Source organism: Ictidomys tridecemlineatus, chromosome 1 (genome assembly GCF_052094955.1).
Source record: "Ictidomys tridecemlineatus isolate mIctTri1 chromosome 1, mIctTri1.hap1, whole genome shotgun sequence".
NCBI classification, from domain to species: Eukaryota; Metazoa; Chordata; class Mammalia; order Rodentia; family Sciuridae; genus Ictidomys; species Ictidomys tridecemlineatus.
In genome coordinates, this window is record NC_135477.1 from 25,142,875 (window position 1) to 25,168,259 (window position 25,385).

Consider the following 25,385-nt stretch of genomic DNA (forward strand, 5'->3'; position numbering starts at 1 on the left):
GAATTGTGGTCTGAGGTCAGCTTCAGGAAGCGGGCGTGGAAGAACCTATCGCAAAGAGGGCTTTAGGACCCCGCAGGGCACTGGGGTCGGGGAGGTCGGGAGCGCGCCCGTGGCTCGGAGCAGCGGCGGCGTCGGTGGTGTCGGGAGCGAGCGGGCCCGGGAGCGGCGCGGGTGGTGGAGGAGGAGCCGGGGGCTCGGTAAGCAGCGCCGGCCTGGTCGGGTCCTCGAATCTGGCCAACCCCCGCGGGTCCTGCCACAGTAGGCCTCGGCCCAGAGGCGGCTCTGGGGGCGGGGCCTGCGCTTGCTGCGGGGACGAAGGGGGTGACGGGGGGGAGAGGAGGGAGGACCGCAGCTGAGGCTGCGTGCCGCGGGGAGGGCTGGCCCGGGGGGTGGCTGAGCAAGCGAGACGCAGCTTCTCTTTTCCAGCGGCTCGTTCTTCTGACCACCCGGTTCTGGCCTAGTTCTTTCCCTGTCCCGCCCTTGCAGGGGCCACTGGGCAGCAGGGGCCACTGGGCAGCAGAGGCCCTGACCTTTGACCCTTGCGCGGGGCAGACCTCGACCCCTGCCTGGAAAGCCTGTCCTCCCAGCTTGTGTGTGGCTGTGTGGTGAGGGTCAGGGGCTAGACCTCTGAGAAGGAATAGAGGAAGGCGAGTCTGTCCGAAGTCTTCAGGTGCCCCGGAAGAGACACTATCTAACCTCTTGAGTCTCCGACCGACTGATTTCCTTTACCACTGAGCTATATCCCTGATCCTTTTTTGAAAATTTGAGAGAGGATCTCTAAATTGCCGAGACCGGCCTTGAACTCTCAATCCTCCAGCGTCAGTCTCCAAGTGGCTGGGATTACAGGTGTACAGCACAGCGCCCGTCTTCCCACCGACTGCCTTAAGCTCACCTTTTACATAGAAAGTTACTCGGGTTACTCGGTGTAAACTAACCTTTTCAAAGGCAGTGGGGAAAGAAATGAGAGAACAGGTTCCCTGGGGGAAGGAGAGCTATCAGAAATTGAGGAGTGCTGCACCTGGCGATCGGGACAGTAGAAATTTGGCCCAGGCCTGAATAAATGTTTCTGGATCATCAAATCGTCCCCGGTTCTTCTTTTCCAGAAAAATTTGAACTTAAAAGTTTTTGTTTGTTTGTTTGGTACATCAAGATAAAGATGATTTGTGTCCCTTTTTTAGGATTGCTTGGAATTATTTTGGGTATGTCTTCTGTCGGACTTCATAGTAATACTGCTTACTAACTTCTATGTGAAGGCTTTCAGGGTATCAGGCAGAGTCTAGGGAAAGATAGATTCCTCTTTAGAATTATAAAGGGAATTTTCATTCTTTCCTTAATGAATAAAGAAGTCTTTAATGTGTTTTCAATAGATTTTCAGTCATAATTTACTCATTCAACCTTTATATAATTAAACAAACTTGAAAACCCCAAAGCAGTTGTTATGAAATTTGGAATTTCACATACAGCATAATTTAGGAATTCATAAGATTTGGAGAAAATTGCCAACTAAATTGATCTAGGATATATGAAGGTGAACTGTTTACTCATATTTATTTAGCACTTACTATATAACTGGTACTGGGTTAGAAATAATATCTTTCCTCAAGGACATCCAACACATATTTTGATGAAATTTTGTACTACTCTATGTTGTATATCCGTATAAAGACATTTGTACAAAAAAAAAAAAAAAGGAATATTGTTATCACCTAGGGGTAGGGAGATCTTTGTAGGGAAAAGACACTTGAGGTGGGCTTTGAAGGATGAATAGGAGCTTGCACAAGAAAGAAAAAATATTCCAGTTACAGAAAACAGCATATACAAAGACATGGTTGCAAGTTTGAGGTCAGCCTCAGCAACTTAGGGCAACTTGGGCAACTTAGGGCAACTTAGGGCTGGGGATGTGGCTCAGTGGTAGAGTATCCTTGGGTACAGTGAGAAGATGGGGGGGGTGTTGTACTGCTTGGGGAAGTTTGGAGCTTGAGTGGGAAATAGTATTAATTTTTAAGAGGTTCCTGCTAGGCAGCAGAATAGAATAGACAATATGATTGATGTATGTACCTTCCATGTATGTATTATATGTCAAAATACATTCTGCTGTCATGTATGACTAATAAATAACAATAAATAGTATGGTTAAAAAAAAAAAAAAAGAGGTCCCTGCTCATTGAGAAGAGAATCTTGTGATGAATTCTTATTCTGGGAGATGCCAGTACTACCAAAAAACAAAACAAAAAAAAGAGGTTAGGGAAAAGACAGTCTGATATGCTGAGGTAAAGTTACCTGTGGGATGTGTAGATGGTGATGTTTGTAGGCAGCTGGAAGTAAGGAGGCCTAGTAAGCTTCATAGCTTGGCAATAGTTCTCAATAAGTGAGGGCATATATGAGAAAAATCTTTGGGGAAAATGTTTATTTTGTTTAAATGTTTATTTGGAATTGTCAGGATGTGCACTTCTTTCATTTAATGGTGAGCTGCTTAAGACAGGAACCATAACTTAGTAATTTTTTGGTCCCTTTTTGGCTTATACTGTGCTTCATGTTTTTTTAGTTGTTGATAGACCTTTATTTTATTTATTAATATGTGGTGTTGAGAATCGAACCCAGTGCCTCACACATGTCAGGCAAGTGGGCTACAGTTGAGCCCCAGCCCCAGCCCTGTGCTTGTTTTTTAATATTATAAGGTCTTGATAAAAGTTATTAAACTAGCAGGAAGTCAGTTGATTTTATAAGATTGCAATTACCTTTTGGACTTCCTTTAAGATATGGTAATCTGTCTTTTTTTTTTTTTTTTCTCTTTCTCTACTCTGCCCCCACCCCCTCTTCTTGTGGTGCTTCTTGTCAAACCCAATGCCTCACTCTTGCTAGGTAAGCACTGAACCACTGATTTATGCCCCCAGTCTTGTATCCTATAATTTCATTTTATACTTTGGGTGGTATTCATGGGGCTTGTATGGTTCACCAGGAAGGAAAATGAAAAGATGGGGGGGGGGATGTTGTACTGCTTGGGGAAGTTTGGAGCTTGAGTGGGAAATAGTATTAATTTTTAAGAGGTTCCTGCTCATTGAGAAGAGGATCTTGTGATGAATTCTCATTCTGGGAGATGCCAGAAAAAATGTGATATTTTTTTCTTTCTTTCTTTTTTTTTTTGGTACCAGGGATATTGAATCCAGAGGTGCTTAACTGCTGAACCCCATCCCAGCCTTTTTTAAAAATACCTTTATTTATTTATATATTTGTTAGTTATAGATGGACACATTACCTTTATTAATTTTTTTTTTTTAATTTATGTGGTGCCAGGGATTGAACCCAGTGCCTCACGCATGCTAGGCAAGTGCTCTCCCACTGAGCCACAACCCCGGCCCCTTATTTATTTTTTATGTTAAAAGGTCTTGATAAAAGTTATTAAACTTTTTTGTCAGGGATCGACAGTGCCTCACACATACTAGGCAAGTGCTGTACCACTGAGCTGCAATCCTAGACCCCCCATCTCAGCCTTTTTTATTTTTTGCTTTGAGACAGGGTCTTACTAAGTTGCTTAGGGCCTTGGTAAGTTGTTGAGGCTGGCTTTGAAGTTGTGATCCTCTTGCCTTAGCTTCCCAGATAGCTGGGATTACAGATGTGCACCACCACACCTGGCTACTTCCACTTTTAAGTATAGGCTAAATACCACTCTGAGGTGAACACTGTCCATAGCACATACAAGATAGGACCTTGCCTAATAGTGACTCAGGTGGCTTATTTAATCAGTTTGGTTCTGGCTTAGCATCTAGAAAATAGTGATAATTCTTGTCGGGGTGATATCCTGAGTCTATTGACTTTTCTTGGATGAAGTGGGAATATTGATAGTGTGGACAAGTTTGGAATTTCCATAGAATTGTAACTTTTTAAAAAAAATATTTTTCATATGTATGGACCTTTATTTTATTCATTTTTTTATATGTGGTGCTGAGGATCGAACCCGGTGCCTCACACATGCTAGGCAAGCACTCTATCACTGAGCCACAGCCTCAGCCTAGAATTGTAACTTTAACTGAATCTTTTGTGTGTGTGTTGGTTATCAGGGATTGAACTCATGGGCACTCGTCTACTGAGCCACATCCCCAGCCGTACTTTGTATTTTATCAGGGTCTTACTGAGTTGCTTAGTGCCTTGCTTTTGCTGAGGCTTGCCTTGAACTCTTGATCCTCCTGTCTCAATCTCCTGAGCCTCTTCGATTACAGGCAAACATGCCATGCCTGGCTCCTGAATCTGGTTTTTAATATTCTATTAGTGAATAAGTGAATAGGACTTTTTTTTTTTTTTTTTTTTACTTACAGTACATTCTCACAGGGAGAAGGGCTACCAGAGAGAAAGATTTAGTGACTTTACTTATTCCTAGCTGTGTTACTTTAGGCAAAATAAAATCTTCATAAAATCAGGGTAGTAGTACATATTTCATCTGATTATTTTACAGATGGGCAAACTGGACCTTAGATGTCAAAAGGAACCCATTGGTTAGGATAAGTGAGAAAAATAAGATGTGGGAAGGTGAGGGTCACTCCAGTGTTTTTTCTAAAGAATGCCTAAGTTTTATCCATCTTCTCAATATCCTCTTCTGTCCAGATAATAATTTCCTTTACTTTTTTTTTGGTACTGGGGATTGAATTTAGGGGTGCTTAGCCTTTTTATATTTTATTTATAGAGACAGGGTCTCACTGAGTTGTTTAGGGCCTCTCTAGGTTGCTGGCTTTGAACTCGTGATCGTCCTATGTTGGCCTCTTGAGCTGCTGGGATTACAGGGATGTACCACCACACCCAGTTTAAATGAATATTTCTTGATGTATAGTGGGTATCACAATTACATCGAGCAGAATTTTTCAACCTTGTCACTATTGACATATTGGGCAGGGCAATTCTTTGTTGTGGGTGACATTGTAGGGTGTGTAGCAGCATTCTTGACTTCTACTCAGTAGATGCAATTGATACTTCTCTTCCCAGTTGTAACAACCAAACATGACTCCAGACACTGACAAGTGTCCCTGGGGGTAAAATTGCCATATTTGAGAACCAAAGACCTGGAGTGATTGTTAAAAATGTAGATTTCCCTGGGCTGGGGTTGTGGCTTAGTGGTAGAGTGCTTGCCTAGCACGAGTGAAGCACTGGGTTTGAACCTCAGCACCACTTAAAAATAAATAACATACAGGTATTGTGTTCATCTACAACTAAAAAAGCATTTTAAAAAAATGAAGATTTTCCTTACCCAACACAGTGATAAATGCCTGTAATCCCAGCTATTTGGGAAGCTGAGGAAGGAGGATAGTAAGTTTGAGGCCAGTTTTAGCAATTTAGTGAGACTCTCAAAAAAAAAAAAAAAAAAAAAAGGACTGGTGATGTAGCTCAGTGGTAAAGCACCCTGGATTCAATCCTCAGTACAAAAAAAAAAAAAATAGTCTCTGAGTTGGGAATGTTGGTCAGTGGGAGAATACTTGCTTACCCTAAATAATACACTGGATTCACCCCCAGCACTGGGGGGGAAAGAAGAAGAAAACTATATTCTTTATCTTGAGCAATCTTATTCAATAGAGGGGTAGAGGGGTTTAGGAGTCTACATGTTTAGGAGGGACCCTGAAAGATTCTGACACAGGTGATCAAAGGTCTGTAAGCACTAAAGCATTCTCTCCTCCCAGCTGAGAGCTGTATAGACTCATACTTGTTTGATCTCTCTCTTGTTTTATAATAATATTTTTCCTTTCATTATCAAGTTTAGATGGAGAATTATCCTTAGAGGACTGTCAAGTTTCAATTAAGATAGTGTTAATTAAATCCTTAAAAAGATCAGTGTTTCAACCTTTTTTTTTTTAAAAAAAATTATAACATTGGATAATATATCAACTTGACTAGACGCTCAGGTTCTCCAGTTTTCCCTTCTAAGTTTTCCCCCATTCCGTTAATTTGTCTATTCCCCTCTGTTTCATTTCACTATTACCTATATTTATATGTTGATACATAGATCAGTTATCTTTTATTTTTCTATCATAGCATCTTTACCCACCAACCAACCAGAGTGATAAAACTCAAGATACTAGACTTTCCACAGTTTTTTTTTTTTAAAGAGAGTGAGCGGGGGACAGAGAGAGAGAGAATTTTAATATTTATTTATTTTTTCTTAGTTCTCGGCGGACACTACATCTTTGTTTGTATGTGGTGCTGAGGATCGAACCCGGGTTGCACGCATGCCAGGCGAGCTCGCTACCGCTTGAGCCACATCCCCAGCCCTTTCCACAGTTTTTTCATTAAGGCCTCACTCACTTACTCTCCTGAAACTTCAATTTCTCTGGAGGATCTCTGCTTTGTTTTTTGTGCAGGTTATTGCCTGTCCTTACTCTCACTTATATGGACAAATTTTCTTTTTTTCCCCTGGTACTGGGGATTGATTCCAGAGGCACTTTACCAGTGAGCTATATTCTCAATTTCTTTTTTCCACTTGTAGATGGATACAATACCTTTATATTATTTATTTTTATGTGGTACTGAGGATCGAACCCAGTGCCTCACACGTGCTAGGCAAGTGCTCTATCACTGAGCCACAACCCCTAACTTTCCCAGTTCTTTTTATTTTTATTTTGAGACTGGGTCTCTCTTAGTCACTTAGGTTGGCTTTGAACTTGTGACCTGTCTCAGCCTCTAGAATCACTGGTATTATAGACATGTGCTGTTGTGCCTGGTGCTTTTTTTTGTTTTTGTTTTTGTTTTATTTTTTAAATTCACTTTATTGTTTTCTCATTGTAAACTTACTGGATCATAAGGTTGTTGTGAGGATAAAATGAATTGATGTGTATAAAGTGCCATGCCTGGAACATAGTATATGCCAAATTAGTGTTAGCTCTTTGGTTGTTATCTTATTTTTGTTTATTCATTTTTTTTTAGAGAGAGAGAGAGAGAGAGAGAGAGAATTTTTTAATATTTATTTATTTTTTTAGTTTTTGGCGGATACAACATCTTTGTTTGTATGTGGTGCTGAGGATCAAACCCCGGCCGCACGCACACCAGGCGAGTGCGCTACCGCTTGAGCCACATCCCCAGCCCTCATTTTTTTATTTTACTTTTTTAAAGATAGGGTCTCACTGTGTTGTCCAGGCTAATTTTGAACTTGGCAATCTTCCTGCCTCAGCCTCCTAAGTAGTTGGGATTATATATATGCACCACTAGGCCCAACTATTATTTTTTTTTATTTATTGTTTTGGGGAATCAAAACCAGGGGTGCCTCACCACTGAGCTCTATCCCCAACCTTTTAAAATTTCTTTCTTTTTATTTTTTTTAATAACTTTATGTTATATATTTATTTTTTATGTGGTGCTGAGCATCGAACCCAGTGCCTCACACGTGCTAGGCAAGCACTATACTGCTGAGCCAGAACCTCAGCCCCCCAGCCTTTTTTAATTTTTATTTTTGAGATAGGGTCTTGCTAAATTGCTGAGACTGGCTTTCAATTTGCAATTCTACCTGTCTACTGAGAGGCTGGGACTAAAGGTGTGTTCTACTGCATCCAACCCAGCTGTTATTTTATTTTATTTTTTAAACTTTTTTTTTGGGTGGGGAGTACCAGCGATTGAACTCAGGGACACTTGACCACTGAGCCACATCCCCCTCCCTATTTTATATTTAATTTAGAGATAGGTTCTCACTAAACTTCTTTTTTAAAAAAATATTTTTAATTGTATATGGATACAATATATTTTATTTATTTATTTTTATGTGGTGCTAAGGATTGAACTCTGCCTCACATGTGATAGGCAAATGCTCTGCCACTGAGCTACAACCTCGGCCCCTAGATGTTATTTTAGATTGATGTCCTGAGTGTTCAAGCCTGGTGTCCCTTCTAATCTCTATTCTAGTGCTCTCATGGATGCTGTTAAATTTTCATATACATGTGAACACACGTACTTTTAAAAAAATATATATTTTTAGTTGTTGATGGACACAATATCATTATTTTATTTATTCATTCAAATGGGGTGCTGAGTATCAAACCCAGTGCCTCATACATGCTAGGCAAGTATTCTACCACTGAGCCACAACCCCAGTCCCTACTTTTTTTTTGTTTGTTTGTTTTTTAGATTAAGGAATAATTTACAAAATGTGAAGTTTGTTTTTTAAAAATATTTTTTAGTTGGCAATTATTTACATGCAGTGCTGAGAATTGAACGCAGTACTGCGCCTGTGCCTCACACATGCTATGCAAGTGGTCTACCACTGAGCCACATCCCCAGCCTCAAGTTCATGGTTTTTCAACGTATGTATCCATTTATGTGATCTCCGCTCACATCAATATTGATTAAATTCTTTGTATCTCAGAAGGTTCCTCGTGCTTCCTCCTGCTTATCTCACCACAACTATTATATCCTTTGTCACCATGGATTAATTTTGCCTTTTTTTTTTTTTTCTGGTACTGAGGGTTGAACCCAGGTGCACTTTGCCACTGACTGCATCCCTAGCCCTTTTAATTTTTTTTTTTAAAGAGAGAGTGAGAGAGGAGAGAGAGAGAGAGAGATAGAGAATTTTTAATATTTATTTTTTAGTTCTCGGCAGACACAACATCTTTGTTGGTATGTGGTGCTGAGGATCGAACCCGGGCCGCATGCATGCCAAACGAGCGCGCTACCGCTTGAGCCACATCCTCAGCCCCCCTTTTAATTTTTTATTTTGAGAAAGGTTCTCATTAAGTTACTGGGGGCCTTGCTAAGTTGCTAAGGCTGACTTCAAATTTGCATCTTTCTGCCTCAGTCTCCTGCTAGGCAAGTGACTGGGATTAAGGGCATGTGCCAGTGCATCTGGCTAATTTTGCCTTTTTTGAACATCATATGAATGAAATCATCAGGTTATACTCTTTTTTGTTTTGTTTTGTTTTTTTTTTTTGGTACTTGGGATTGAATTTAGGGGAGCTTTACCACTGAGATACATCCCTTGTCCTTTTTTATTTGTTATTTTGAGACAGGTTATTGCCAACTTACTTAATAGACTCAAATTTGCCATTCTCCTGCTGCAGCCTGTGAGTTGTTGGGATTATACTTGTGCATCACCATAACCAGCAATTTTGTATTTTTTTAATCAACATTTTCTGTAAGATTTTTCCATGTTGTTTCACGTATCAGTAATTGTTCTTTTAAATTTCTGTATGACATTCTTTTATATAAATACAATGTAATTTTTCTATTCTGATGGATATTTGAATTCTCTTTATATATTTAAAAAACAAACATAGAATACTTCAATAAACTTTACAAAACATCTCAAAAAGGGCATTTTTGTCTCTGGAATACCAATGTGTCAAATTTTAGGGGTCGTTACAAACTCATTATTTCCTCTATCTGGAGCACTTTTTTCAAGATTTTTCACATGGCTTGTTCCTTCCTGTTATTCTTGATCTCCGCCAGGTATTCTCAGGACAGCTTTAGTCTCCCAATCTAAAGTAGCCTCCCTTGGCAATTTGTCTTCAAGGCATTTATCACTGTTAGGTTGTCTTCTCTCTGCAACAATGACAATTCTATGGGAGTAGGCATCTTTTCTGTCTTGTTCACTGCTACATCCCTGATGCCTGGCACCTAAAAGGTCTTCGGTGTATATTTGTTGAATGAATGAATACCTGATCTGTAGGTAGGTATTTTTCTTTGTAAATTATGGACACATATATTTATTTTTTAAAAATTTCACTCTTGGGGCTGGGGTTGTGACTAAGTGGCAGAGCGCTTGCCTTGCACATGTAAGGCACTGGATTCAATTCTCAGCACCACATAAAAATAAATATACAAAATCAAGATATTGTATCCATGTATAACTAAAAAACATTTTAAAAATTTCACTCTCCTCCATATCGCTTTCTTATATACTGGTTGAAGTGTTTTAGGATGCATACCTTAACACTGGTTATGTGAATGTTTTGGAGTCATGAACAGATACTTGGTAACAGTCCTTCACAAAAGTGCACCTAGATTCCTAGACCATTAAATTTGGAAGCCCACAGAAAGTTGTCTCATGGCTTCTTTTTACAGATTGGCAAATTGAGGCCCAGGGAGGAAAAAGAAACCAATAGTTCTAGAAAGAGAGTATATAAGTGGAGACCAGAAAACCCCAGATTTTGGTGGATTAACTGTGTCAACTCTATGGAAATCAGAGTGAATTTCTTTCTTCTTTTTTTTTTTTTAAAGATTTTAATATTCAATTTTTTTAAAGAGAGAGAGAATTTTTTTAATATTTATTTTTTAGTTTTCGGTGGACACAACATCTTTGTTAGTATGTGGTGCTGAGAATCGAACCTGGGCCGCACGCATGTAAAGCGAGTGTGCTACCGCTTGAGCCACATCCCCAGCCCAGAGTGAATTTCTATTAAGTTCGTTTTCTGGTCTTAAAGTTTGCATGTTTGCTACCTAAGAAGACAATAAAATAAATAAATAAATAAAAAATAAATAAATAAATAAATAAATAAATAAATAACCAGCCAACCAACCAACTGGCTACATGTAAATAACATTCCTTCCAAATTTGACAGTGGAAGAGTTTGGCTTTAGGTTTTAAAATCTTAACATTTGGCCACTTCCTTTTTAAAGGATGTGACTTTAAGAAGTATGTGGTGGGATAGCTTTAAGATATAGATCTTATAAAATTGGGTCTTCTAGAGGGAAGTTGTGCTGTGGGTCTTGAGACCAGCAGGTTCTCAGGTCTAGGATTAAAAGGCTTCATTGATTTATGATTCAATTGAGAGAATTTGATGCCATTCCTAGTTTGATAGTAGATGAAGTTAGTACTGAAAAGTCACCTGACTTTTTTGGTATTTCACCTATGTCTTGTTGCTGAAAAATGATGTTAAAACCTAAACTGACTTTTCTGTGAGATTACTGTGCCTTTACCATGTTTGTTTCTTCTCCAGAAGGATTTAAAAGCTGGAATTGACAGGTGTGATAGCAGAGCTGTTGAATGCTGCTGCTTTCCCTGTCATATGGTCCCATAGCATTTTCTTTGTTCCTCTACTCCATTTATTTCTCATACTTTGCCTTGTGCTATGGGTCATTATGTGTCTGTTTCTGCTAGTAGATTGTGAGCTTCCAGAAGATCAGGTCAGGAATTTCCTCTCTGCAACCTCATATTGCCTAAATTGACAGTATTTAGGTGCTTCTTATATATTTGCAATATTTCAGTGATGCCGAAGGAACCATTAGATAATAGTCTAGTCCAGTTCCCTTCTTTTACTTGTGGGAAATTGAGAATTACAGTGATTTAGTCAATGTTGCCTAGTTGGCTTAGAGGTCTGTGTTCTAGTCTCAGTTCTGCTGATTGGTTGTTCCATTGGTTGTTCCTCAATGGGGAAAAGTTGTAGAAAAGGAAAAAACACTGAGTAGGTAGAAACAGATTACACTCACATTGCTGAAGTGCTATAATTTACTACGCGCTATCAATTAGATATTTTATTTTCAAATTTAGGAGTTCAGGTTTAGCTTGTAAGACCTGAAGAAAACCTTGTGTTTGTAAGAGTTCTATACTTGTCCTTGTCTACCACTCCAGCAATTCTTGTTTGCTGTGTTACATGGTTCAGAGTGCTGGTAGTAGTAATGGACTTTTTTTTTTTTTAATATTTAGTTTTTTAGTTGTAGATGGACACAGTACCTTTATTTTATTTTTATGTGGTACTGAGGATTGAACCCAGTGCCTCATGGATGCCAGGCAATGCTTTACCTCTGAGCCACAACCCCAGCTCAGGAGTAATGGACTTTTGATTGTCAGTTTCCAGTCACTTTTCAGGCAGCTTGGGTGGTAAATTCCAGTTGCCTGTGATGATGACAGAGAGTAATTAGTTGGGGCCTTTGTCTGAATTTCCCTCTGCTCCAAATGGAATAATAGCAAAGAAAAGAATTTAATTTCTTAGGAAATTTTGTAGTTTGGATTGGAATTGTTTTCCCCTCTTCTCCTATTCCCTTTTGCTTATTAGAAAGTATTGATTCTGAAATAGAGTGAGTTTATTAGATTTGGGGTGGACATTGATTAGCTGTAACCCAATTATAAATCCTCAGAGGGGTATGTTTGTAAACATGTACTTTTCATCCAGGAACTCATGGTTCCTGCTATTCCTGCTAATAATTGAAGCTGAGCACATGCAAGATCTATATCCACTAAGCTTAGAATTGCATTGCTTTTGATTTAATTTAATAGGATCCTCTTGATTTCCAATTTATTTTCCCAAGATAAAGGCATCTTTCTCTTGACAACCTGTTTAAAAGACACAGGAATGTTTTGAACAGAGGCTGTATTTCACGCTTTAAGGCAGAGCTATAATCAATATAATGTAAATTGTCTAATAGAATCTTCTCTTTTTGTTGTTATTTTTTTCTTCAGTCTTCTCTAGACTATAAAATAATTTGAAGGCTTAGTGAAACCTTAATAGAGATAGGTCTTACTAAAATTTTGGGTCATATGGGGACTTTGGAGGAATTTTTCCTATTAACTTTAGAGCCAGTCAGTGAACAGCTCTGCTGAGTGATTGCCATGAGCTTATAATAGAAAAAGTATAAGTTGTAGACCTACTGCTAAAGACATTTAATATCAAATTGAGGAGATTTTCTGTGTTTTGATGTTTGTTCAAAGATAAATTTCCTTTTCTGACTGCATGTATTAGAGAAATCAGATGTCTGAGATAGAATACTATTGGGTGCATCTCTTCCTTATACAGAATTTTGATTTGAAAGGTAAATGCATACTTTTCAAAACTTATTGAGCAAAATTAGTTCTGCTGCTTTGAATTTGTCTGGAAGTAAAATCAGCTTTCTCTTTAGCTTCCATGCTTGTCATTGGATGACCTTTAATTTCATACCTACATATTAGGATTTATGAGAGACAGGGGAACTTTGTTAGTATAATAAAATTAATCTGGGAAATGAGGGAAGATGTGTAAATCCATAGTGGAGAACTGTGGCATTTCAAGTTCTCTGTTAAAGAAAAGTTGAGACTTCCTTGAAGCAAGATTGGAAAATTGGGGCGTGATTCATGGAACTGCTTTTATATAGAACTGAAAATACATTGAAGTTTGATCTGCAAAGTATTACAAATATATATAATTAAATTTGAAAGTAGTATAGTATTATATTCAGTTATTTTGAAGTTAAATTTAATTTTTACCCTCTTAACTGCTATTTTCTGCCTTGGGTCTCTTTTCAGAGGAATTTCTGAAGACAGTCAAGTGCAATATGATTTATGAGGCAGTGAAGGCCAAGTATTTTGCACTGACGAGAACCTACTTACTTTGGGGAAATCGATGGAGCACATCAGTCTGCAGCACACTTCCTGCCTTAATGGTCCTAAGCTCGATCAATATTTGAAATTTAACTTCAACATCAGTCTGTGGGAAGTGTGTGCTTTGCAGCCTTCCTTCTATCAACCTCAAATATATGGCCAGACCTATTATAGATGGAGCTAGTTACACTTTCCTGTTTGGTTTTGGAACTGCTTTAAGCCTTGTCCATTGGCACATTTTAAGGATGTAAAATGTGTTGTGCTTTAGGCCAAGTAATGATTTAAATCTTGACATAACCTGGACTGGGATGGGGGTGTTGGATAGATCTGTAGTATGGTTGTTTATCATTTCTTCTTCCTAAAATATTTTTCCATTGAGAGACATTTCAATAGATTCTCCAGCATCTTGGAGAGCAGTCTGGTACTGACTGTGGCTTTGTTTTCTTTTTAAAAATATTTTATTTATTTATTTAACCCAAAGGTGTTCTACCCCCAGCACTTTTTTTTTTTAAATTTATTTTTATTTTTATTTTTTTAGTTTTCGGTGGACACAACATCTTTTGTTTGTATGTGGTGCTTAGGATCCAACCCGGGCTGCACGCAAGCCAGGCGAGCGCGCTACCGCTTGAGCCACATCTTCAACCCTACCCCCAGCACTTTTAAATTTTATTTATGTTTATTTATTTATTTAGTTGTGCTGGAGATTGAACTCAGGGCCTGGGGCATACTAGGCAAGTGCTTTTTCACTGAGCTACATCTCTATCCCTTTATTTTTTTATTTTTATTTTTAATTTTTGGTACTGAGGATTGAATCCAGAGGCGCTTTATTACTGAACCACATCCCTAGCCATTTTTATTTTTTATTTTGAGACAGGGTCTCACTAAGTGTGCACCACTGTGCCTAGTTCCCAGTCCTTTATTTATTTATTTTTTAATTTATTTTTTGGTGCTGAGGATTGAACCCAGGGCCTTGTGCATGGGAGGCAAGCATTCTACCAACTGAGCTATACCTTCAGCCCCTATATTTTATTTTGAATAAAATAAGTTAAGTTGCTGAGATTGGCCTCAAACTTTGAACTTTCTGCATCATTTACCTGAGTTGCTGAAATTACAGGTGTGCACCATTGTGTCCCGCAAAAAATCTATTTTTTCAGTCATTTTATATTCACAGAAAATTTGAGAGACAGGTACAAAAATAGCCCAAGATATCTCATATGTTCCCTGCCTCTATATATCTACAGCCTTCCCTGTTAAATATTCCTACCAGAGGAATATTTGTTACAGTTGATGAATCAGCATTTACTTACACATCATTATCATCCAAAGTACACGTTTACATTAGGATACACTGTTGCTATTATATATTCCATGAGTTTGAAAAAATGCATAATGACATATTCACCATTATGATAGATATAGATTATTTTCATTGCTGTAAATTTGGCTTTTTTCCCACAGATTCTCTAACCATGGCACAGGTAGAAAAACGGGGCGGTTTGCTCAGGAAATCTTCAGCCTCCAAAAAACCACTAAAGGAAAAAGTGGTGCTGATGTATGATGAGATCTTTATGGTAAGTCCTGGAGCCCTTCATACTATATACCCTGACTTCTTAGTTTCTTAGTTCAATGAGAAATAACCTTATGTCTGTCTGCCACCTTCAAGTTTCTTAAGAGTGTGGGGTGAGAAAGGGAGGGGTGGGAGGGAAGCAGCAAACCAAAGGACAAGAGCAAGCTCTCAATAGTAGTGATTATGTTGCAGTATTGGGGATTTAACCCAGGGGTGCTCTACCACTGAGCTACATCCCCAGCCTTTTTATTTTTTATTTTGGGACAGAGTCTCACTAAGTTGCCCAGGCTGGCCTTGAACTTGCCATCCTCTTGTTTTAGCCTTCACTGGGATTACTTGTTAACTAGAAATTTCTGACTTATAGATTCTGTTTGAAAATTATTGTTAACAAATTTTTGGCTTTAGTACCCTAGTTTTGCTAATCTTTTGGGCCAATTTGAATTAAGGAAAGAGCACATTAAAATCTCTATATAAAGGGGCTTGGGTTGTAGCTCAGTGGTAGAGTGCTTGCTTAGCATGTGTGAGGTACTGGGTTTGGCTTCAGCACCATATAAAAATAAAAAAAATTGTGTCCATCCACTACGAAAAAAAGTATTTAAAAAAAAAATCTCTGGGGGGGGCTGGAATTGTGGCTCAGCGGTAGAGCACTTGCCTCGCACGTGCGAGGCCCTGATTTGATCCTCAGCACACATAAAAATAAATAAACAAAGTAAAGGTATTGTGTACAACTAAGAAGTAAATATTAAAAAAAATCTCTGTATAGAGGACTCCTAGGTTCAACCCTCAGTATTGAAAAAAAAAGTTAAAATCTCTGTATAGAGGACTAAATGTGTATTGTAGGGCAAGTAGAAACAGTCAACATAGGATAATGTGAAAAAACATTGCAATATTACTTAGATCACCTGTGTTCTAACTCTTACCCTTCTGTTAGTCACTTAACTTTGTGGACCCTCTTTCTTGAAAGGAGGACAAATGATAATAATTATCCTTCCTGTCTTACTGGCTAGTTGTATTTTATTTTTTAATTTTTTTAAGTTGTAGTTGGACACAATACCTTTATTTTATGTATTTATTTTTTTTATATGGTGCTGAGGATCGATTCCAGTGCCTCACACATGCTAGGCAAGTGCTCTACTGCTGAATCACAGCCCCAGCCTCTGTATTTTATTTTTAAATGGAGTTAAAACCACCATACAAATACAAGGGGACATTGTAATGTGACTTATTTATTCATATTTTTATGTTCACTTCTTACTAGAAGAGAACTATTTGAAAGAAATTTTATTTATTTATTTATTTATTTTTATGTGATGCTGAGGATTGAACCCAGGACTTCGAACATGCTAGGCGAGTGCTCTACCACTGAGACACAATCCCAGTCCTTGAAGGAAATTTTTTGAGTCATTATTTAACTTTTGTTTCAGGGAATGTATCTCTATGCACAATGCATTCCATTAGGAAAAATAAACTTAAGAATAAAATGTTCTCTTATCTATTACAGCAGTTAGGATAAGCAGCATTTTCAAAGTTAATTTTGAAAGGTAAGGTTGACTATGTGTAGCATTCTTAATTCTTTTGGTGTTAGCTGGGAAAGTTGAAAATGTTTATCTTCTGGTTTCAGACAGAGGACCCCAGTAAGTGTAGTCCTCGGTTTTGGGAAGAGCTTTTCCTTATGAAGGTAAGACTTGATGGCCTCTGTTGGTTTTCCTAGTTACTAAGATGGCCATATTTTATGTTCTACTTGCTACACTAAAAATGTACTCAGGCCCTTATTGTTTCATTGGCAGGTGAATTTAGAGTACCTAGAAGGCAAATTGGAATCTCTTGATGGTGAGGAGTTAATGAAGATCAAGGACAATATTAATTGCTTATTTCAACATTGCATCCAGGCTCTGGGAGAGGAACATCCAATTCGTGTTGTCAATGCATTGCAGGTACAAGGCTAGGACCCTTTTGGGGGTTCTTGTTTATCAGAGAAAGGAATTATAATTCCCCATTGGGACCTGAGGAAACTAGAATTGTCTTTAGGTATGAGGTTTCCCCATCTGCTACTGGGGATTGAACCTAGGGACTCTTTACTACTGAGTTAGTTCCCAGCCCTTTTTATTTTTTATGTGAGACAGAATCTTGCTAAATTGCCAAGGCTGGCCTAAAACTTGGAATACTCTTGTCTTAGCCTCCCAAGTAGCTGAGATTGCAGGCATGTACCCTGTATTCATCTCAACAGCTACTCATTGAACAACTGCTGTGTGTTAAACATTGGACACAGTGTTGTGCTGGGGGATATGCTTAGCTTCTTTTTTTTGGTACCAGGGATTGAACCCAGGAGCACTTTAACAACTGAGCCACATCTCCAGTCCTTTTTTTTTGTTTGTTTGTTTTAATTTTTTTAGTTGTAGGTGGACACAATGCCTTTATTTTTATTTATTTATTTTTATGTGGTGCTGAGGATCAAACCTAGTGTCTCACCTGTGCTAGGTGAGCACTCTACCACTGAGCCACAACCCCAGCCCCACCAGTCTTTTTAAATTTATTTATTTATTTTTTTTTTTTTTAAGAGAGAGTGAGAGAGAGAGGGGGACAGAGAGAGAGAGAGAATTTTTAACATTTATTTATTTTTTCTTAGTTCTTGGCGGACACAACATCTTTGTTGGTATGTGGTGCTGCTGAGGATCGAACCCGGGCCGCACGCATGCTAGGCGAGTGCGCTACCGCTTGAGCCACATCCCCAGCCCCATTTTTAAATTTATTTTTTATTTTGAGACAGGGTTTTATTAAATTGCTTAGGGCCTCAGTAAGTTTCTGAGGCTGGGTTTGAACTTTGATCCTTCTGTCTCAGCCGCCTTAGCTGCTGGGATTGTAAGCATGCACCACTGTGCCTGGCCATACATTTGGCTTCTCCTTTTTTTTTTTCTTTTAAAACATTTATTTATTTATTTTTGGTTGTAGATGGACACAATACCTTATTTTAGTTATTTTTATGTGATGCTGAGAATTAAATGCTAGGCAAGCTCTCTACCATTGAATCACAGCCTCCGCCCACACTTGGCTTCTTTAAGGCAGAGATTTTGACACTTTCATTCAATACTTTGTTTTTAGTACATATAACAATGTCCAGCACGTAGTTGGTATTATAGAAATAAATTTCTACTGAATGAATAGAAGACAAAATTTCTAAAGTTTGTAGTCTGTAGGATCCAGTATACCCTAGATTGGGAGTATGTACTTAGGACAGTAATTGACAAGCTTAGATTATAAAGAATTTATTTATTTTTAAAATTTTTAGTATTTATTTTTTTAGTCTTCGGCAGACACAACATCTTTGTTGGTATGTGGTGCTGAGGATCGAACCTGGGCTGCACACATGCCAGGCGAGCGTGCTACCGCTTGAGCCACATTCCCAGCCCAGGAATTTATAATATAATAAAGGATTTTGTTGGAATTTTTGGTAGACAGGATTCAAATTTCTAATTTACTAGTTTTGAAAATCTTTTTGTGAGCCCCAGTTTTCTCATCTGTGTAGAATAGGTAGAATAATTACCTCTTGAATTGATGCCCCAGAAAGAAGGCCTGTGTTTATCCTAGAGCCTTGACCTTTGGCACAATGTATTTAACATTTGAGTTGTCCAGTAGGGGCTCAATGTAAGTGAAATAAAAGTTGGAATTATATGTGCAGTAATTACAATGGCTCATTATGAGGGCAGAAATAAGTTGATCTTAAGCTACTTGATGATCCCCTAAAAGTATAGTACATTATTATAATAGTTAATACAAAACTTCAGGGATGACTCTTCTTTTTCTTCTTTTCCTTTTCTCTCTCCCTCTCCCTCCCTCTTTCTTTCTTTCTTTCTTTCTGTACTGGGGATTGAACCAGGGGTGGTTTAACATTGGACTGCATCCCTATCCCTTTTATGATTATTGAGAATGGCCCTAAAACAAGAAGGAGGCAAAAAATGGAAGATGACAACAGTCTTTGTTGCTGTTCCTCTTTTAATTTATGGATTTTGCACATGTTAAGATTCAGACTGTATTTTGGAGCTCAGAGTAACTGAGAAATTATCTATGTAAGAAGGTGGTTCTGAGGTTATAATGTGAGGCTACAGATGTAGTGAGCACCCTTCTAGTTCGGAGACTTCCTCTCTAGAAACAATTCTTTCTTTTACTTCTGCAGACCTTGTGTGCACTTATTCGAGGAGTCCATCAAAAGAATAAGTCTACCTCTGGGTTTGATATTATCAACATGCTGATGGGCTTTGACAAGGCGGAGCTTTGCATGAAGGTGAGACATAAGCTGCCGATGTGCCTATGAATGACTGCTTCTAACAGTTGTTCATGAGTGTTATCTGCAGAAAGTTGTACTAGAAGATTTGGATTCTCATAGCTCTATATGATTAAATATGGCCTTGGACTTTTTTTGTGTGTGTGTGGTGCTGGGGATTGAACCTAGGGCCTTGTGTATGTGAGACAAGTACTCTACCAACTGAGCTATGTCCTCAACCCAGATATTTTTATTTAATAGATTTTGTTTATCTGAATCAAGGAAAAATTTATCTTTAAATTTGAATTAAGGCAGTTGGGCACAGTGGTGCGTGCCTATATCCCAGCAACACGGGAGGCTGAGACAGGACGATTGTGAGTTCAAAGCCAGCCTCAGCAAAAAGCAAGGTTCCAAGCAACTCAGTGAGGCCTGTCTCTAAATAAAATACAAAATAGGGCTGGGGGTGTGTCTCAGTGGTAGAGTGCCCCTTAGTTCAATTCCTGGTACCCCCCCCACCCCCGCAAAAAAAAAATTGAATTAAAAATCCTTTTTCTAGGGGTGGGATGTAGCTCAGTGGCAAAGCGTCTGCCTTGCATTCGCAAAGCCCTGGGTTCGACCCCCAGTTCCAAAAAAAAAAAAAAAAGACAAAAAAAAAAAATCCTTTTTCTACAGGATAAAGATTGAACAGTTTATTATTGTATCATGTATTTGTGTGAACATTACGAATTTAAATAAAAATATAACAAATGAATATACAAGGGTAATTTTTATTTTATTTTATTTTTTGAAACTTTGGGGATCAAAACTAGGGTATTGGCACCTGCTAGGCAAGCAGTCTGCCCCTGAGCTACAACCCCAACCATTATCAGGGTGTTTTTTTCTCTTTTTTTTTTTTTTTTCCTTTTTTTGAAATAGTGTCTCACCATGTTGCCTAGGCTTCTCTTGAACTCCTGGGCTTGAGCTCCTAAGTAGCTTGGATCATAGGCATGTATCACCATGCCTGGCTCAGAATTTTTTTTGTTATCTACTTTTTGGCACTATCTTCTTTTAATGATAGCAGCTTCTTCTTCTTTTTTATAACTTTATTTTATTTATTTTCTTATGGGATGTTGTGGATTGAACCCAGTGCCTCCACATGCTAGGCAAGCCTTATACCCCTGAGTCACAACCCCAGCCCCTCGTGATAGCTTCTCGATTTGTGTTTCTTACAATTCACTCTTTTTAAAAATTATTTATTTATTTATTTTAAGGTAGGTTTGGGAATGCTGCTATTTTTTTTTTTTTGTGTGTGTGTGTTAAAGAGAGAGAGAATTTTTAAATATTTATTTATTTGTTTTAGTTTTCGTCGGGAACAACATCTTTGTTTGTATGTGGTGCTGAGGATCGAGCCCGGGCCGCATGAATGCCAGGCGAGCGCGCTACCACTTAAGCCACATCCCCAGCCTGCACTCTTTTTTTAAAAAATATTTATTTATTTATTTATTTTATTTTATTTTTTTCTTTTTAGAGAGTGAGAGAGAGGGGAGAGAGGGGGAGAGAGAGAGAGAGAGAGAGAGAGAGAGAGAGAGAGAGAGAGAGAGAGAATTTTTAATATTTATTTTTTAGTTCTCAGCGGACACAACATCTTTGTTTGTATGTGGTGCTGAGGATCGAACATGGGCCGCATGCATGCCAGGCGAGCGCACTACTGCTTGAGCCACATCCCCAGCCCGCACTCTTTTTTTAAAAAATATTTATTTTTTAGTTGTAGTTGGACACAATACCTTTATTTCACTTATTTATTTTTATGTGGTGCTGAAGATCAAACCCAGGGTCTCGCACATGCGAGTTAAGCGCTTTACCGCTGAGCCAAACCCCAGCCCCCACTTCACAAAAAAGTATATAATCTAGTGGGTTTTAGTATAATCACAGAATTGAACAACTATCTCCACTATAAATTTCAGAACCCATTTCATTACCTTTGAAAAAACCCTATACCTATTAGCAATTTTTCCATTATTCCTTATTATCTCTTCTCCCCAGCCACTAAAAATCATTAGCTTGTTTTTTTATTTTTTATTTTATTTTTTGGTACCGGGGATTGAACCCAGGAGGCGCTTAAGTACTGAGCCCCAGCCCCAGCCCTTTTATATATTTTTATGTTAGAGACAGGGTCTTGCTAAATTTCTTAGGGCCTTGCTAAGTTGCTGAGGCTGGCTTTGAACTTGTGATACTCCTATGTTAGCCTCCTGAGCCACTAGGATCACAGACGTGTGCTGCCATGATCACAGGCATATGCTACCACACCCAGCCATTAGTTTCTATGTATTTCTCCATTCTGGACACCTCATATAAATGAAATCATAATCATATGTAGCTTTTTTTGGGGGTGGGGAAAGGTACTGGGGATTGAACCCAGAGATGCTATCAATGAACTACATCCTCAGTTATTTTTATTTTTTGTTTTGAGACAGAATCTTGCTAAGTTGCCCAGGGGCTGGCCTTGTTTGCGATCCTCCTGTCTCAGCCTCTAGAGTTGCTGGGATTATAAGCATGTGCCAATGTGCCCATCACCATTTTTTTTTTTTTTTTTGGTAATGGGGATTAAACCCAGGGCGCTTAACCACTAGCCACATCTTTTTATTTTGAGACAGGGTCTCAGTAAGTTGCGTAGCGCCTCACTCAGTTGCTGAGGCTGACTTTGAACTTGAGATTCTTCTGCCTCAGCCTCTGAGCCACTAGAATTATAGGCATGTGCTACCACACTTGGCTCAGCACCATGTTTTTAGTAGTTTTTTTTAAAAAATATTTATTTATTATTTATTAGTTATTGGCGGACACAACATCTTTGTTTGTATGTGGTGCACGCATGCCAGGTGAGCGCGCTTCTGCTTGAGCCACATCCCCAGCCCCAGTAGTTTTTTTAAAAATATTTATTTTTTAATTATAAGTGGACACACAATCTTTACTTAATTTTTATGTGGTGCTGAGGATCGAACCCAGTGTCCCATGTGTGCTAGGCGAGCATGCTACTACTGAGCCACAACCCCAGCCCCTCAGTGCCAAGTTTTTAAAGTTCATTCTTGTTATAGGACATAGGAATACTTCATTTTTGTTGCTAAATAATACTTCCCTGGACAGATATACCATATTCTGTTTATTTCATTGCTCATATGAGAGACATTTGGTTTGTTTCAACATTTTGGCTATTATGAACATTGCTGTTCTGAACATATGTATAAGGTTTTGTGTGGATGTGTGCTTTCAGTTTTTTTGAGTATCTAGGAGTAGAATTGCTGGGTCATGAATGATAACTCTATATTTGATGAGTTGCCAAACCATTTTTTTCTTTTTTGTCTTTTTTGGTACTGGGGATTGAACCCAGGAGTGCTTAACCCTTGAGTCACATTCCCAATCTTTTTTTATTTTGAGGTAGGTAGGGTCTTGCTAAGTTTCTTAGAACCTGGCTAAATTGCTGAGACTGGCCTCAAATTTGTGATTCTTCTCCTTCAGCCTCCTAAATCTCTAGGATTACAGGTATGTGCCACCATGCCTGGTCTAAAGCATTTTTTTCTTATTAACTGTTTCATTTTATAGTATCACCAGCAATATATGGTAGTTTCATTTTCTCCATATTAACTATTGTTTTTGTCTACCTTCTATTTTTTAATTTTTATTTTTTTGAGAAATGTCTATTAAAATGCTTTGTCAGTTTTCAGATTGTTTTTTTTTTTTTTTATTATTGAGTTGTAAGAGTTCTTTGCGTATTCTGGATATATTAGTTCCTTTTCAGATATATGATTTGCAGTATTTGATAGTTCCTCTCCTGTCACTCACTAAATTTAAATTAAGAAATTTCTCCTTACCCCTAGTACTAGGAATTGAACCCAGGAGCACTCTACTACTGAACTATACCCCCAGCCCTTTTATTTTTTATTTCATGACAAGATCTCACTTGCTGAGGTTGGCCTCAAACTTGGCAATCCTCTTGCCTCAGACTCTAGAGTAGCTGAGATTTTAAGCATATGCCACTACACTGGGCTTGAGTTAAGAATTTGTTCCAAATAATTTTTATAATGATGAGGTTACTGGAAATTATGTATATACAATTGTGAATATACAAAGATTAGTGGTAAGTGTCATTTTAAAACTCTGGATTATTACAGTTTATTTATATATGTGTTATGGTAAAATCTCAGATTCCTTCTTCATACTTATAGTTCTCCCCGCCACCCCCAGTACTGGGATTGAACCCAGGGTTGCTTTTACACTGAGCTACATCTCTAGTACTTTTTATTTTTTATTTTGAAACAGGGTCTCAGTAAGTTGTTAGGTTGACCTTGAATTTGCAATCCTCCTGTCTCAGTCTCTTGAGTTGTTGGGATTACAGGCATGTATCATTGTGCCCAGTTCTTGTTCTAATTATTGCCTATATGCTTTTTTTTTTTTTTGGAACTGGATTGAACTCAGGGGCACTAGACCACTGAGCCACATCCCCAACCCTATTTTGTATTTTATTTAGAGACAGGGTCTCACTGAGTTGCTGAGGCTGGCTTTGAACTCGATTCTCCCGTCTCAGTTTCCCGAGCTGCTGGAGTTATAGGTGTGTGCCACTGTGCCCAGCTATGCTTTTTTTTTTTTAAGATATCTTTTTTTTTTTTTTAAGTTGTATATGGACACAATATCTTTATTTTGTTTATTTATTGTTTTATGTGATGCTGAAGTTTGAAATCAGTGCCTCACACATGAGGGGCAAGCGAGCCACAACCTCAGCCCCCGCCTATATACTTTTTTTTTAAAATTTTTTATTTATTTTTTTTTCTATATACTTTTTTTTAAAAAATATTTTTTAGTTGCAGATGGACACAATGCCTTTATTTTATTTATTTATTTTTATATGGTGCAGGGGATTGAACCCAGTGCCTCATGCATGCTAGGCAACCTCTCTGTCACTAAGCCACAACCCCAACTTGTCTGTATATTTTGATGCTGTCTCTATCTAGGTTTAACATTTCTTCTTGAGCTTTTGTAAGTGCTTGCTGGATATTCTCTCTCACATATCCCATAGATACCTCTTGGTTGACATTTCCAAAATGAAACTTATTGTTTCTCCTGTTCCTGTTCTTCTCATTCCTTTTCTTTTAGAGTGGGCACCTGTCTTCTCAGGCCCCAAGCCAAAAACCTGGGAGTCATCCTTGATTTTTTTTTTCCTTTCCATCTTTTTTTTTTTTTTTTTTTTTTAGTTGGAGGTGGACACAGTATCTTTATTTTGTTTGTTTATTTATTTATTTTATGTGGTGCTGAGGTTTGAACCCAGTGCCTCACCCATGCCAGGAGAGTGCTGTACCACTGAGCCACAACCTCAGCCTGCCTTTCCCTCATTTTTATCTCCAAATGATCACTACAGCTAGTTTTACCTCAGCAGATTTTTCTCAAATCTGTCTTTTCTTCCCCTATTGCTACTGCTCTTTTATATCTCACCTTAACTATTATAGTGATGCCTTTATTTCTTCCTCTTTTTTTTTTTCAAACTAAGGTTTGAACCCAGAGGTGCTTTACCACTGAGCCATGTCCCCCACCCTTTTTATTTTTTATTTTGAAATAAAATCTCTCTGAATTGCTATGGGCTTCCAAATTTGCTGAGGCTGTGCTTAAATTTGTGATTTTCCTCCTCAGCATCCTGAATTTGAGGTATTACAGGCATTGCCACTGTGCCCAGCTTATTCATTCTTTTTTTTATTTTTTATTTTGTAGTTGTAGATGGACAGAATGCCTTCATTTTATTTGTTATGTAGTGCTCAGGGTTGAACCTAATGCCTCACATATGCTAGGAAAGCGCTCTGCCACTGAGCCACAACCTTAGCCCCAGCTTATTCATTCTTTTTTTTTTTAATATTTATTTTTTAGTTGTAGTTGGACTTTTTTGACAAACATTTTTTGAGCTCCTATATGTTAGAACTTTGCTAGGCACTGGGGATACAGAGGTAAATAAGACATGGCTGAGGAAATTAATAGATTTGTTCTCTTTGGTCTCCCTTCCTCCAGGCTTACCATCTTTAAACTTCTCATCCACTCTGATACCAGAGTGATGTAACTTATACTCAGATCTTTTCTGCTTAAAATCCTCTATTAGTCTTTTTATTACTAATAGGATAAAGAAAACTCCCTAGTTAGCCTTATAAAACTTTCAAACTTTTACCATATTTATTTCTCCAGTCTCGTCTCTCACCTCTGTGTCTCAGCCTCATTCTTTATACTGCTCTAATAACAAACTACTTGTATTCCATCCCCATGCCCAGGGCCATTTCATTCCTCTTGTGTCTTTG

At 38.3% G+C, this 25,385-nt stretch overlaps 1 protein-coding gene across 3 annotated transcripts in view; it reads left to right on the forward strand.

Moving 5' to 3' along the window:
• The window catches only part of Armh3 (armadillo like helical domain containing 3), a 176,025-nt gene continuing 150,640 nt past the window's right edge, over positions 1–25,385 (forward strand). For all 3 annotated transcript variants that reach the window (XM_040273589.2, XM_040273592.2, XM_005333641.5), the window contains exons 1-5: positions 1–197; positions 14,714–14,826; positions 16,444–16,500; positions 16,610–16,756; positions 18,994–19,101. In XM_040273589.2, coding sequence (XP_040129523.1) covers positions 14,725–14,826; positions 16,444–16,500; positions 16,610–16,756; positions 18,994–19,101 — 414 coding nt within the window. In that variant the 5' untranslated portion in view covers positions 1–197; positions 14,714–14,724. The remainder of the gene's footprint in view (positions 198–14,713; positions 14,827–16,443; positions 16,501–16,609; positions 16,757–18,993; positions 19,102–25,385) is intronic.